This window comes from Crinia signifera, chromosome 4 (genome assembly GCF_055691185.1).
Source record: "Crinia signifera chromosome 4, ASM5569118v1, whole genome shotgun sequence".
Taxonomy (NCBI): Eukaryota; Metazoa; Chordata; class Amphibia; order Anura; family Myobatrachidae; genus Crinia; species Crinia signifera.
The window spans coordinates 11,862,549-11,879,651 of NC_139220.1; the positions used below are offsets into that span (position 1 = coordinate 11,862,549).

General features: G+C 47.4%; 1 protein-coding gene across 3 annotated transcripts in view; it reads left to right on the plus strand.

Moving 5' to 3' along the window:
• Nucleotides 1–17,103, plus strand: part of LMNTD1 (lamin tail domain containing 1) — a 104,624-nt gene that overhangs the window by 3,816 nt on the left and 83,705 nt on the right. For 2 of the 3 annotated variants that reach the window (XM_083181103.1, XM_083181101.1), the window contains exons 1-2: nt 3,196–3,344; nt 5,180–5,329. In XM_083181103.1, the coding sequence (XP_083037229.1) occupies nt 5,189–5,329 (141 nt within the window). In that variant the 5' untranslated portion in view covers nt 3,196–3,344; nt 5,180–5,188. Of the gene's footprint in view, nt 1–3,195; nt 3,345–5,179; nt 5,330–17,103 lie in introns of those variants that run through there. The other variant, XM_083181102.1, reaches the window with a different exon arrangement.

Sequence of the window (17,103 nt, forward strand, 5' to 3'; positions counted from 1 at the left end):
AAAATAAAAAGTGAAAAACTCATGTTGAAAATGCAGGCGATCCAAGGAAAACGCTGGGTTTCCGGCATGCCCAAGCGTATAAGGGTAGGGTGTGCGACATCAGCTCCAGGCCGGATATGACATTACCCATCACACTCCTGAGTCCAGGGCTACACGGTGCCTGCGATGACCGGTGCCCAGTCATTGGACGGTGAGCCTGTTACGCTGGGTTTGGGACATATTTGCACGGCTGTGATTGGTCGTGTAGCCGTACACACCCATTTGTACAGTGAGCACATTAATTTGCAAGGCGGGATTTCACTCTAGCAGAATGAATGCTGCACATGTAAATTTGCCACCTTGCAATCATGTCTGAATCGGACCCTATGTACGGCGCTGCCAACTACTTGTGGCGTGTTATAAATAAATTGTTATGATAATAATATATAATAGCCAAGAACAGTAAATGGCATTTTTTCATAAATAGACCCCAAAATGTCTTAAAAAATAAGAATCTCTCTACAGGAGAGAGTGCAAAATATATTTCTGCTCCATATGCGAACAGCGGAAACATCAGTGTGCCCGCTCCTGGCACCGTCCTCCCACAGCCTGCTGAGCTGTAGACGGAAGCTGCCCAGTAGCGGGCACCAGTGTGTGGGAGTCAGTAATCCTGACCTGGCTATTTCCGCCCGTCCTCTCCTGTGCCTGTAACAAGTGAATAAATCTGGTTTTCATGTTCAGCGTAAGGGCACAGAACGCAAAAAGGGAGAAAGGGAAACAGATTTAGTGGTTTCTGTGGAAACAGGAAGAGTTGGTGGTTTCTCTACTGTATTTCGTGCCGCAAGTGGAACGCGTGCAGCAGTAACAAAGGCTGAGTCACTGGGTCTTTGTAGCACCAGATCCCACACAAGCACCGGGGCCATTAATGGGAGCGCTAACTGCAGTGACCAGAGAGCACGGCCTGCTGTAATACACTATTATCTAAAACATCATTTACCATTGTTATTATGAGGTTTAATGTATATAACCTAGTCCTCATTCTACCACCCTGCACCTGTGATAACCAGAACAGTACCTCTTTCCTGCCAGAGGTGTCACTGTCTGCTCTGGTGCTCCTAGCACACTCTGGTCTGTAGCTCAGTGCCATGAATCATGTCACAGCCTGTGCAGTTCCTCCTTCCTGCCTGGGGTGTCGCTGTCTGCTCTGGTGCTCCTAGCACACACTGGTCTGTAGCTCAGTGTCATGCATCATGTCACAGCCCGTGCAGTTCCTCCTTCCTGCCTGGGGTGTCGCTGTCTGCTCTGGTGCTCCTAGCACACACTGGTCTGTAGCTCAGTGTCATGCATCATGTCACAGCCCGTGCAGTTCCTCCTTCCTGCCTGGGGTGTCACTGTCTGTTCTAGTGCTCCCAGCACACTCTGGTCTGTAGCTCAGTGCCATGCATCATGTCACAGCCCGTGCAGTTCCTTCTTCCTGCCAGGGGTGTCGCTGTCTGTTCTGGTGCCTCTAGCACACTCTGGTCTGTATCTACAGAGACAGTACTGTCTGCACTCCCCTAGAGCAGGAGGCTCTGTGGCAATAGATGGGCATCGGTGCAGTGGCCATCGATGATTGTCAACAATGGAGATACTGCAACCAGCCATCGATAGTAACTATGTGATGGATGACCATTGATGATTTTATCTATCCATGGTCCTCCATTTTCTTTGGCTGACTGGCCTGTGGGCCACTTAGAATGTGTGTGTGTGTGTGTGTGGGGGGGGGGGGGGGGGCTGGGCTTCAGGGTTATAGGGGGCGGGGCTATGCTCCATGTCCCGGCACCCTGAAAAAAATATATATATATATATATTGGTTTTTGGTATGCCATCGATGGCAAAAGTATTCAACGTGAGCCATAAACCATCTATGATTTTAATTCATCAATGGTCGATGGCCTTGTTAGGCCTAGCTGAGTGTGGCCTAATTTTCAGCCTCCAGTTTGTATAATGGGGTTATTCATATGAGCTGAGGTGAGGGTGGAGTATTTTGGGAGATGAGCCCCATTTTTCAGAGGTGCTGGTAACCAATCGTGATTATCAGGACATAAGAGAGGCTAATATGAGCAGTGTTTTAGGGGAAGACAATGTCGGTGCACCCTGTTGGGCAGGTGAGGGAGGCTATATACGCCTACGCAGAGGCTCCGCATGTTCTGCAGCTTGCAGATGGACCGTGGCTTGCTGAGATATCTGCGGTTGCGGTTCCTAACTCCTGGCTGAAGATCCCTCCTTGTTATGGGCTCAGCATTTTGGCAGAAAGAAAAGTTAATTATTATTTATTATGTTGGAAACGTTGTAACCGTCGGACAGCGCAGAAAACGTCTTCTGCATGTCGGGAGGGATGCTGACGAGGCAGCGTGTGACGCCTGATGTCTGGCTGTGGTGTGCCGCGCGCTGCTCTGTACTGAACCAAGACTTGGAGAGAGATAAAGTAGAAGGATAAACAGTACCAGACAGTCAGCTCTCAACTGTCTCGTTACATGTAGTGTTTGAAAAATGACTGTTGGGAGCTGGCTGGTATTTTATCTCTGCCCACTTTATCTCTCTCCAAGCCTTAGTACATAGACTCCTAAATTACCTCCTGCGGGGAGAAACAATGCACAAATATGCCCATTAATACGCCCCATTCCTCCCATTGGCCCTTGCAAGCTTTTACGCCCGGATTACTGTCGCGCAGAAGTCGCCATCTTGCTGTACAGCCTTTAAAAAAATAATTGTGTACTGTAGACAGCGCCCCATTTCACAACGCAAGTATAATGCATAGAAACACAAATACGCTCATTTAGTTGGACTAACTGTAATTTTCCCTGAAGGCTGCTCGCTGGTCTGCGTAGTGGGCGGAGTCATGTCCTAATGACGCAACTACCATCGTCTGTGATTTCTGGGCTGCGGACTTACGCATTGCTATGGATGACATATGCTGATCTGCTGCGAGCAGTTTATCATATACGATCCGAATCAGGCCCTATAAACCTTCTAACTATGAATGCAATAATCGCAGCAGATAATACTGACGCTGCTCTGTGAGGATGACACCCAGATACTCCTGTGTGTACCATCACCCCAGCAGTAACAGGGTTAGCACAATGGAGAGTCAATAATGAGAGGCGGAATGTGAAAGTTGTCTGACAGCTACAGCCCCATGTTACCAGCCCCGCCTCTCATTGTACCCGTCAATCACAGTGTCTCCCATGGCAACCGTCAACAAATCTGCATCCCGGGGAAACTGGACTCACTGGTGAAATGAAGGATCACTAATCTGATTCACAGTTTGCTGGGATTTCCTGGGAACAGATCTCACAGGTTCCATCCCCGGGAAGTGTCGGACAGTAAGTAACTCGGGATATCCAGGTAACATCTACCTGGGGGATATTTGCTTATGTAGAATCCTATTGTCCTGGGCTTTATGGAAAGGGAGGTACATAACATTGCCGGGCTGTGCAAACATTGCAGAGAAGAAGGGAACTACAGTATGGGTCATTGGGAAATGTGCGACAAGAAACAAATCCACAGCAGACACTATGGCAGGGGTGGCAAAACCGGTCCTCGAGATCTACCAACGGTCCACGTTTTCCAGATAACCTAGCTGTGCACAGCTGTAGTCATTACTAACTGTCACATTACCAGTCCACCTAGCTGGTGCACAGCTGTAGTCATTACTAACTGTCACATTTCCCAGACAACCTAGCTGGTGCACAGCTGTAGTCATTACTAACTGTCACATTTCCCAGACCACCTAGCTGCTGCACAGCTGTAGTTATTACTAACTGTCACATTTCCCAGACCACCTAGCTGGTGCACAGCTGTAGTTATTACTAACTGTCACATTTTAAAACCTGCTGCATTCATTCCTACTATAGATCCACAGGTTGCCTGGAAAACATGCACAGTTGGTAGATCTTGAGGACAGGTTTGGCCACCCCTGCACTATGGTATATGGTCACTAGACAGACAAGCATTAGGTCGACACCACAAGGTAGACATGACAGAAAGTCGACATGGGGTTAGGTCAACAGGGTTATTGGGCAGGCATGGGGAATGTCAATAGTAAAAAGGTCGACATGGGGTTTTTCACTTTTTTTTTTAAGCCGACATGTGCCGACAGGCAGTATTTTATGCTCTACAACCCACTAGGTCAGTGGTAGCCAACTCCAGTACTCGAGAGCTACCAACAGTTCACGTTTTGTAGATCACCTAGCTGCTGCACAGCTGCACTCATTACTGACTGACACATTATAAATGATCCACAGGTGGAGCTAATTACTTCACACAATTCTCATACTTTGGGCTCCATACATCACCACAATGGGTTCGAAATGAACCATCAAGTTGTGCTTTAACTGCAGACTTCCTGCTTTAATCTGAGGGTATTTCCATCCAAATCAGGTGACCGATGTAGGAATTGCAACGGTTTCTATATGTGCCCCCCACTTATTAAGGGACTAACTTGTGCTCTGTAAGTAGGCAGACGCAGGCAGGGGGTGTGAGCAACTGGATGGGGGCGTGCGCCAAAATGATTCAGGATCCTCCTAGTGGTTGCGGGGAGTAGGCAAGTATGCCACAACTCTGTGCGCATATGGAAGCAGGCGCAATGCAACGTAGACTGAGGGCAAGATCATGATGTACTAAGTTTCAAAAAGTGATAAAGAGGAGGGTGATAAAAAAACCAGCCAAGCAGCTCCTAACTGTCATGTTACAGGCGGGGTTTTAAAACCAACAGGAGCTAATTGGCTGGTACTTTATCTCTCTCTCACTTATCAGTTTTACTTAGCAATTTGCCATCAGGGAGAACCTGGCAAGGTAAATTGAGTCCTGAGCCAACCACCCCTTCATTTTCCAAGCCTAGTCTACACTGGATCGGGCCCTTTCCTGAAAGTAGGAAGGTTCTCGGAATTGGAATCTCTGGAGAATAGCGACCCATCTTGACTAGTACATAACTATTTCCCCGATATGAAATGAATCATTCTCTGATGTGAATATAAATAATGCATGCCCCAATAGTAATAATAACTTTTTTGACCACTGTAAAAAAAAACAATTAAAGCAGCTCTGCTGGGGCCGGCTCTTAGATTGCTGAGTAGGAGTGGTCTTATCTGCGATTGGATGAGCGGGTGTTAGATAACGCCCCCGCGGACTAATCATTATGCATTATTTCCTATTGCAGAGCAGAAGTATGATCCCAGGCAGCGCGGCTCCATCAGCGGCGGCAGAGACGGCGCGCCGACACTCTGAAAAGGCTCAAATCCAAGATATCAAAGAGAGATTCAGTAACTATATCGGGAATGTGAAATCATTGAGAAGTCAGCTGAGTCAGGTACAGATGATTCACACCTGAAATCTTAGTGCTGAGCCTGTAGCAATTGGTTGCTAAGGGCAACTTATTCACTGGTCCAGCCTTTCACCCTTTTCACTGTTTGATACATCAGCCCACATGGTACTCTGAGAAACTATGCAGAGTCTAGTAATAATGTATATACAGGTATATTGTCATATTACCATAACATATTTCCCTCTCTATCGGTGAGTTGTGATATCGGGGCCAAATTCAGCCCTTTATCCTTTGTTTGAGTTTCGTGCATTTGGGTGTCCGTCAGGGTGGCAGGTGGCGCTGACTCTTTTGCACCATACTTGTCTATCCTTTCGGTACGGCCAGGAGCCTCAAGAAAATCGGTTGGCCCTCCCGGCACCCTTGAAAGTTAGGCAAGTCTCCTGCATCCTCCCCGGACCCCTGCATCCCACACAGTAATGCTTTTGGGGGCATTAAATCACTTTTGATGTTCCACGGCGATGTGAGAATTAAATCCCAACGTTGCCAATTCTTTTGGGCAACTCTACGAGGTGCGAGGGAAAATTGCCGATCCAGCATTCTGATTGCCCCAACTGCGTTTCCATGCCAATTTGCTGACATCACCAAGAATTGAATTACCCCCCTTAGAATGAATATGGCAATTCGGATATTAGCGTTATAGTAATAAGTTTGGCATAATAACCGGTTGAAAGTGATCACAGTCCCATAGGGGGGGTCTAATCACTAGTGAGCATCCTCTATTCCGGCACCGGGAGGGGGGGGGGGGATGTTTGGCCGGGCAGCGTTGACCTGTTTGCTGGGATATGATTGCACGAAGCCTAGCAAACAGGCCTGAATCAGTGCGTTAGGTAACCCCGTGGCCTCATTCTGTGCAGGATGCTTTTTTTGTCTTATCTGAGAACACTTACTATGATAATTTGTATTTAGCGGCGTCTCCCAGGTAACTTCCTCGGCTGTTCCACCGCCTGATTATCATTTCATTGCTGTGTTTACATTAATAAGTCATCACGCCTCGTACGGATGGCTGTGATGGGCGGGGGGGCGCACGCTATCCTGGGAACACTTGTCTGTGCAACATAATAGAGACCCTCGAGGGCAGTTTGTGTGGAACATAATGTATCTCCCCCACACAATAGCTTGTTGCTGTCCCCGCCACAAATTATCTGGGCCTTGCAGCACATTTTACCAACTCCCCGGCCTGTCATTATTTGGGAAGCCTATTGGCAAGTAATAGCTCCATTAAGGGCAGCGGTGCGCTCAGACAACATTATCAGACTCATTTATCCTTCCTAATCATAATACATTCCCCGGGGACGGGGGAAATCTCCCCAATCTGACGCTCATTTACATAGCCGGGGACTGGGGACCTGCGATGTGAGCGGGAGATTTATGTCTCGTCCTGCAGAGTGTCTCCGCTCCCATCTCTATGTGATCTGTCATGCAGCACAAGTGTCATCTGTAATCTGTTATACACATACATCTCTAGTGTGAGAGACATTTGTAGCAGCAGGGCCGGCGCCACCACTAGGCAGCTCTAGGCATTTGCCTAGGGCGCCGCCCCTCACCCCCAGCATGGAGGGTTAGCGAACTGTGTAAAAAACTTGCGGCGCCGGCGTCCCTGCAGTGCTAGAGCGGGCCGGGGTGTCCGTGCTGCGGGGGTACCTGCGGCGCTGTCATTGTGTATAAAGCTGGCGGCGGCCGTGAATAGAAAATAACTTGCACTTCCCGCGCCGCCGCGCGCATAGCGCTAGTTATTTTCTATTCACTCCAGGGACCCCGCCGGCCGCCGCCAGCTTTATACACAATGACAGCGCCGCAGGTACCCCCGCGGCACGGACACCCCTGCCCACTCCAGCACTGCAGGGACGCCGGCGCCGCAAGTTTTTTACACAGGTACCACCACCACCGCCCCCCCGGCACCGGGGCGCCCCCACCCCGACTCGCCTGGGGCGCTCCGGTGCCTTGCCCCGGCCCTGTGTAGCAGTTTGTGTTTCAATTGGAGACCAAGGTATTTACTGCTTGTTATTGTAGCAAATATACGGTTCATTGTTATGTTATCACTAAACATATACATATATACCTACACATACAGAGGACACTGCTCCCCAACATGTCCTGACCACTGGCCATAATACATCTATTACACCCTATACAGACATAGGACACTACACCCCAACATGTCCTGACTGCTGGCCATAATACATCTATTACACCCTATACAGACATAGGACACTACACCCCCAACATGTCCATAATATATCTATTACACCCTATACCGACATAGGACACTACACCCCCAACATGTCCTGACCGCTGGCCATAATACATCTATTACACCCTATACAGACATAGGACACTACATCCCAACATATCCTGACCGCTGGCCATAATACATCTATTACACCCTATACAGACATAGGACACTACACCCCAACATGTCCTGACCGCCGGCAATAATACATCTATTACACCCTATACAGACATAGGACACTACACCCCAACATGTCCTGACCACCGGCCATAATACATCTATTACACCCTATACAGACATAGGACACTACACCCCAACATGTCCAGACCGCTGGCCATAATACATCTATTACACCCTATACAGACATAGGACACTACACCCCCAACATGTCCTGACCGCCGGCCATAATACATCTATTACACCCTATACAGACATAGGACACTACACCCCAACATGTCCTGACCGCTGAACATAATACATCTATTACACCCTATACAGACATAGGACACTACACCACAACATGTCCTGACCGCTGGCCATAATACATCTATTACACCCTATACAGACATAGGACACTACACCCCGAACATGTCCTGACCGCTGGCCATAATACATCTATTACACCCTATACAGACATAGGATACTACACCCCAACATGTCCTGACCGCTGGCCATAATACATCTATTACACCGTATACAGACATAGGACACTACACCCCCAACATGTCCTGACCGCTGGCCATAATACATCTATTACACCCTATACAAACATAGGACACTACACCCCAACATGTCCTGACCACTGGCCATAATACATCTATTACACCGTATACAGACATAGGACACTACACCCCAACATGTCCTGACCGCTGGCCATAATACATCTATTACACCCTATACAGACATAGGACACTACACCCCCAACATGTCCTGACCGCTGGCCATAATACATCTATTACACCCTATACAGACATAGGATACTACACCCCAACATGTCCTGACCGCTGGCCATAATACATCTTTTACACCCTATACAGACATAGGACACTACACCCCAACATGTCCTGACCGCTGACCATAATACATCTATTACACCCTATACAGACATAGGACACTACACCCCCAACATGTCCTGACCGCCGGCCATAATACATCTATTACACCCTATACAGACATAGGACGCTACACCCCAACATGACCTGACCGCTGGCCATAATACATCTATTACACCCTATACAGACATAGGACGCTACACCCCAACATGACCTGACCGCTGGCCATAATACATCTATTACATGATATACAGACATAGGACACTACACCCCAACATGTCCTGACCGCTGGCCATAATACATCTATTACACCCTATACAGACATAGGACACTACACCCCAACATGTCCTGACCACTGTACATAATACATCTATTACACCCTATACAGACATAGGACGCTACACCCCAACATGACCTGACCGCTGGCCATAATACATCTATTACATCCTATACAGACGTAGGACACTACACCCCCAATATGTCCTGACCGCCGGCCATAATACATCTATTACACCCTATACAGACATAGGACACTACACCCCAACATATCCTGATCACTGGCCATAATACATCTATTACACCCTATACAGACATAGGACACTACACCCCAACATGACCTGACCGCTGACCATAATACATCTATTACACCCTATACAGACATAGGACACTACACCCCAACATGTCCTGACCACTGGCCATAATACATCTATTACACCCTATACAGACATAGCACACTACACCCCCAACATGACCTGACCACTGGCCATAATACATCTATTACACCCTATACAGACATAGGACACTACACCCCCAACATGACCTGACCACTGGCCATAATACATCTATTACACCCTATACAGACATAGGACGCTACACCCCAACATGACCTGACCGCCGGCCATAATACATCTATTACACCCTATACAGACATAGGACGCTACACCCCAACATGACCTGACCGCTGGCCATAATACATCTATTACACCCTATACAGACATAGGACACTACACCCCAACATGTCCTGACCGCTGGCCAAAATACATCTATTACACCCTATACAGACATAGGACACTACACCCCAACATGTCCTGACCGCTGGCCATAATACATCTATTACACCCTATACAGACATAGGACACTACACCCCAACATGTCCTGACCGCTGGCCATAATACATCTATTACACCCTATACAGACATAGGACACTACACCCCCAACATGTCCTGACCACCGGCCATAATACTTCTATTACACCCTATACAGACATAGGACACTACACCCCAACATGACCTGACCGCTGGCCATAATACATCTATTACACCCTATACAGACATAGGACACTACACCCCCAACATGTCCTGACCGCTGGCCATAATACATCTATTACACCCTATACAGACATAGGCAGGGCCGGTGCAAGGCACCGGAGCGCCCCAGGCGAGTCGGGGTGGGGGCGCCCCAGTGCCGGGGGGGGGGTACCTGTCCTGCGGCGCTGTGTATTTAAATCTGGCGGCGGAGGCAGTGGGGGTCCCTGCAGTCCATTAGAAATAACGAGCGCTATCCGCCGGGCTATGCGGAAGCGCTTCTAGTGTGAAAACACTGGCAGCACGCTGATTGGCTGAGATCAGCGTGCGCCGTGCTGCCAGAGTTTTCACACTAGAAGCGCTTCCGCATAGCCCGGCGGATAGCGCTCGTGATTTCTAATGGACTGCAGAGATCCCCGCTGCCTCCGCCGCCAGATTTAAATACACAGCGCCGTAGGACAGGTACCCGGGCGGCACAAAATGCCGCCCTCCAGTGGCCGGCGCCCTAGGCAAATGCCTAGATTTGCCTAGTGGTGGCGCCGGCCCTGGACATAGGACACTATACCCCTAACATGTCCTGACCACTGGCCATAATACATCTATTACACCCTATACAGACATAGGACACTACACCCCAACATGTCCTGACCGCTGGCCATAATACATCTATTAAACCCTATACAGACATAGGACACTACACCCCAATATGTCCTGACCGCTGGCCATAATACATCTATTACACCCTATACAGACATAGGACACTACACCCCCAACATGTCCTGACCGCTGGCCATAATACATCTATTACACCCTATACAGACATAGGACACTACACCCCAACATGTCCTGACCACTGGCCATAATACATCTATTACAGCCTATACAGACATAGGACACTACACCCCCAACATGTCCTGACCGCTGGCCATAATACATCTATTACACCCTATACAGACATAGGACACTACACCCCCAACATGTGCTGACCACTGGCCATAATACATCTATTACACCCTATACAGACATAGGACACTACACCCCAACATGTCCTGACCGCCGGCCATAATACATCTATTACACCCTATACAGACATAGGACGCTACACCCCCAACATGTCCTGACCACTGACCATAATACATCTATTACACCCTATACAGACATAGGACACTACACCCCCAACATGTCCTGACCGCTGCCCATAATACATCTATTACACCCTATACAGACATAGGACACTACACCCCCAACATGTCCTGACCGCTGGCCATAATACATCTATTACACCCTATACAGACATAGGACACTACACCCCAACATGTCCTGACCGCTGGCCATAATTCATCTATTACACCATATACAGACATAGGACACTACACCCCAACATGTCCTGACCGCTGACCATAATACATCTATTACACCCTATACAGACATAGGACACTACACCCCAACATGTCCTGACCGCTGGCCATAATACATCTATTACACCCTATACAGACATAGGACACTGCACCCCAACATGTCCTGACCGCCGACCATAATACATCATCTATTACACCCTATACAGACACAGGACACTACACCCCCAACATGTCCTGACCACCGACCATAATACATCTATTACACCCTATACAGACATAGGACACTACACCCCAACATGTCCTGACCGCTGACCATAATACATCTATTACACCCTATACAGACATAGGACACTACACCCCAACATGTCCTGACCACTGGCCATAATACATCTATTACACCCCATACAGACATAGGACACTACACCCCCAACATGTCCTGACCACTGGCCATAATACATCTATTACACCCTATACAGACATAGGACACTGCAACCTAACATGTCCTGACCGCTGCCCATAATACATCTATTACACCCTATACAGACATAGGACACTACACCCCAACATGTACTGACCACTGGCCATAATTCATCTATTACACCCTATACAGACATAGGACACTACACCCCAACATGTCCTGACCACTGGCCATAATACATCTGTTACACCCTATACAGACATAGGACACTACACCCCCAACATGTCCTGACCACCGGCCATAATACATCTATTACACCCTATACAGACATAGGACACTACACCCCCAACATGTCCTGACCGCTGGCCATAATACATTATTACACCCTATACAGACATAGGACACTACACCCCAACATGTCCTGACCGCTGGCCATAATACATCTATTACACCCTATACAGACATAGGACACTACACCCCAACATGTCCTGACCGCCGGCCATAATACATCTATTACACCCTATATAGACATAGGACACTACACCCCCAACATGTCCTGTGTACTGACCATAATACATCTATTACACCCTATACAGACATAGGACACTACACCCCAACATGTCCTGACCGCTGGCCATAATACATCTATTACACCCTATACAGACATAGGACACTATACCCCTAACATGTCCTGACCACTGGCCATAATACATCTATTACACCCTATACAGACATAATACGCTACACCCCAACATGTCCTGACCACCGGCCATAATACATCTATTACACCCCATACAGACATAGGACACTACACCACAACATGACCTGACCGCTGGCCATAATATATCTATTACACCCTATACAGACATAGGACACTACACCCCAACATGTCCTGCCCGCTGACCATAATACATCTATTACACCCTATACAGACATAGGACACTACACCCCAACATGTCCTGACCGCTGACCATAATACATCTATTACACCCTATACAGACATAGGACACTACACCCCAACATGTCCTGACCACTGGCCATAATACATCTATTACACCCCATACAGACATAGGATACTACACCCCCAACATGTCCTGACCGCTGGCCATAATACATCTATTACACCCTATACAGACATAGGACACTGCAACCTAACATGTCCTGACCGCTGCCCATAATACATCTATTACACCCTATACAGACATAGGACACTACACCCCAACATGTCCTGATCACTGGCCATAATACATCTATTACATCCTATACAGACACAGGACACTACACCCCATCATGTCCTGACCGCTGACCATAATACATCTATTACACCCTATACAGAAATAGGACACTACACCCCAACATGTCCTGACCGCTGAACATAATACATCTATTACACCCTATACAGACATAGGACACTACACCCCAACATGTACTGACCACTGGCCATAATTCATCTATTACACCCTATACAGACATAGGACACTACACCCCAACATGTCCTGACCACTGGCCATAATACATCTATTACACCCTATACAGACATAGGACACTACACCCCCAACATGTCCTGACCACCGGCCATAATACATCTATTACACCCTATACAGACATAGGACACTACACCCCCAACATGTCCTGACCGCTGGCCATAATACATCTATTACACCCTATACAGACATAGGACACTACACCCCAACATGTCCTGACCGCCGGCCATAATACATCTATTACACCTATACAGACATAGGACACTACACCCCAACATGTCCTGACCGCTGGCCATAATACATCTATTACACCCTATATAGACATAGGACACTACACCCCCAACATGTCCTGTGTACTGACCATAATACATCTATTACACCCTATACAGACATAGGACACTACACCCCAACATGTCCTGACCGCTGGCCATAATACATCTATTACACCCTATACAGACATAGGACACTATACCCCTAACATGTCCTGACCACTGGCCATAATACATCTATTACACCCTATACAGACATAATACGCTACACCCCAACATGTCCTGACCGCTGGCCATAATACATCTATTACACCCCATACAGACATAGGACACTACACCCCCAACATGTCCTGACCGCCGACCATAATACATCTATTACACCCTATACAGACACAGGACACTACACCCCAACATGTCCTGACCACCGGCCATAATACATCTATTACACCCTATACAGACATAGGACACTACACCCCCAACATGTCCTGACCCCTGGCCATAATACATCTATTACACCCTATACAGACACAGGACACTACACCCCAACATGTCCTGACCACTGGCCATAATACATCTATTACAACCCATACAGACACAGGACACTACACCCCCAACATGTCCTGACCGCTGGCCATAATACATCTATTACACCCTATACAGACATAGGACACTACACCCCCAACATGTCCTGACCGCTGGCCATAATACATCTATTACACCCTATACAGACATAGGACACTACACCCCAACATGTCCTGACCGCTGACCATAATACATCTATTACACCCTATACAGACATAGGACACTACACCCCAACATGACCTGACCGCTGACCATTATACATCTATTACACCCTATACAGACATAGGACACTACACCCCAACATGTCCTGACCGCTGACCATAATACACCTATTACACCATATACAGACATAGGACACTACACCCCAACATGTCCTGACCGCTGGCCATAATACATCTATTACACCCTATACAGACATAGGACACTACACCCCAACATGTCCTGACCGCCGGCCATAATACATCTATTACACCCTATACAGACATAGGACACTACACTCCCAGCATGTCCTGACCGCTGACCATAATACATCTATTACACATATACAGACATAGGACACTACACCCCAACATGTCCTGACCGCTGGCCATAATACATCTATTACACCCTACACAGACATAGGACCCTACACCCCCTACATATCCTGACCGCTGGCCATAATATATCTATTACACCTATACAGACATAGGACACTACACCCCAACATGTCCTGACCGCCGGCCATAATACATCTATTACACCCTATACAGACATAGGACACTACACCCCAACATGTCCTGACCGCTGGCCATAATACATCTATTACACCCTATACAGACATAGGACACTACACCCCAACATGTCCTGACCGCCGACCATAATACATCTATTACACCCTATACAGACATAGGACACTACACCCCAACATGTCCTGACCGCTGGCCATAATACATCTATTACACCCTATACAGACATAGGACACTACACCCCAACATGTCCTGACAACTGGATATAAATATAATACTATTCTGTTAGTGTTTTCTGCATAAAATTGATTCAATATAATAAATATGTCTGCAGGGGAACATGTCATTTGTGATTAAACATATATTTAAATGTAACTAAGGTGATATGTATTTGAATAGATGTCCGTCAGTCCCCTGGGGACATTTTGTTCTCTATCCCTCTGTGTTTATTGATAGACTCATTGCAGAGATCATTACATGTAATTGCTGGTTAAGGCTGGTTAAGTCATTACAAACACTGGGTTCTGCTGGAGGGAGGGCAGTTTGTCATAGACAGCAGTGTCCTATGAGGCTCTGTTACCTCCGGTGCAGTTTAGTGCTTAGATTTGCACTGAGGCAGCCAAATTTCTGATGCAGTTTATTGGTTTGCTGAATATTTAGTCTTTGGCCATTCTCTTATCCTTCGTCTTTGGCACCTTAACGTCTTCGTCTTTGGACCCTTTTCCTCTGTGCTTGGCCCCGTTGTTTCTCCACCATCCTTGGCTCATTCTCTTTCCCTCCATCCTTGTCCACTTTTCTTCTCCTTCCTTTTCCCCTTCTATGCTTCTCTGTCCATGGCCCCTTCTCTTCTCCTTTGATCTTGGCCCCTTCTCCTACTCAGTTCTTAGCCTATTCTCTTCTCTTTCCTTAACCCATTCTCTATTTCCCATCCTTGGCCACTTCTCCCCCATTGATGGTCCCTTTCCTTCTCTGTTCTTGGCCTATTCTCTTTTCTTTTCTTGACTCCTCTTCTTTTCCATCCTTGGCCACTTCTGCTCCATTCTTAGCCCCTTCTCTTCTCCATCTCTGGATCTTTCTCCTCCTCCATTCTTGGCCTATTATCTTCTCTTTTATTGACCCCTTCGCTTCACTTCTCCTCCGTCCTTGGCCCATTTTTTTCTCCTCCATCCTTGGTCGCTTTTCTTTTCCTCTGTCCTTTGCACCTTCTCTTCTCCTCTGTTCTTGGTCCTTTCTCTTCTGTCCTTGGCCCCTTGTCTTCCTCCATTCTTGGCTTCTTCCCTCTCCTAAAACCCGTCTCCTCCTCTTTTGCCCCTTCTCTTCTCCCTCCTTGGGCTTTTCTCCTCATACATTCTTGGCCTATTCTCATCCTTCATCATTGACCTATTTTATTCTCTTTTCTTGACCCCTCTTGTCCTCCATTCTTGGTCTTCTCTTTATTCTTCCACGTAACTAAAATTGAGGTAATTGAGTCCGATTCTGCCTTAAGTCCATATGTCAGCATCATGTGTGCGCATCGCTTTGCCCTCTGTTGTCCCAGCTACATTTCATGGCTGTTACATCTACACATGACGTGACCCGTCGGCTCTAATATCCCCTTGGAAGGTGTGTGCTGCCAGTAATCAGTCTGCTGGTAATCGCGGGAAGCGCCATTGTGTTTAACTTTCGCCAATGTTCCTGTTGAAAAATGGAATCAGTAAACTGCGTTCCCTTTAATTCCTTTGTCTTTGCAACTAGATTTGCTGAAAGTTTGCTCAGAGCACCGACATCTCCCAGCAAGTAAATATCTCCTGTCCTTCGTCTCCTCACAGCTTCTGCCTTAATTACATTTTAGTAACACTGGATTACTGCACAATGAGCAGGTGAAGAGGGTCTGGTTCTCCTCTTCCTCCTAATCGTATGCAAACACACAGCTATCTCCCGTAATTACTGCTGATATCACTTAGACATCGCACCAGATGATGAGTTATTGTGTCCCTTTGTTAGCTGAGGGTATTAGGAGAGATTTGGGAAGGATTAGTGTTTGCACTGGTCACGTGCTGGGGCTCACTGTGTATTAGTGAGCGTGCTTGTTGGTGGGTGGAGGTCTGCCAGTCACCCCGTGATGCCAGCGCAGGGTGACAATAAGACAACGGTGGGGATTGCTGACAGGAAGTCCCAGCATTGTCACAGCAACTTAGTAGAACCTCAGTGTTGATACTCATTTATATAATAGTTACAACTTTGCCGCTTGCCACCTAAATCCTATATAATGAACGACTAACGCTATTACCCCTTACCTCTATGGGGGGGATTCAAGTGTTTTGTGCATCAGTGGCCACTAGGTGGCATGGGATGGAT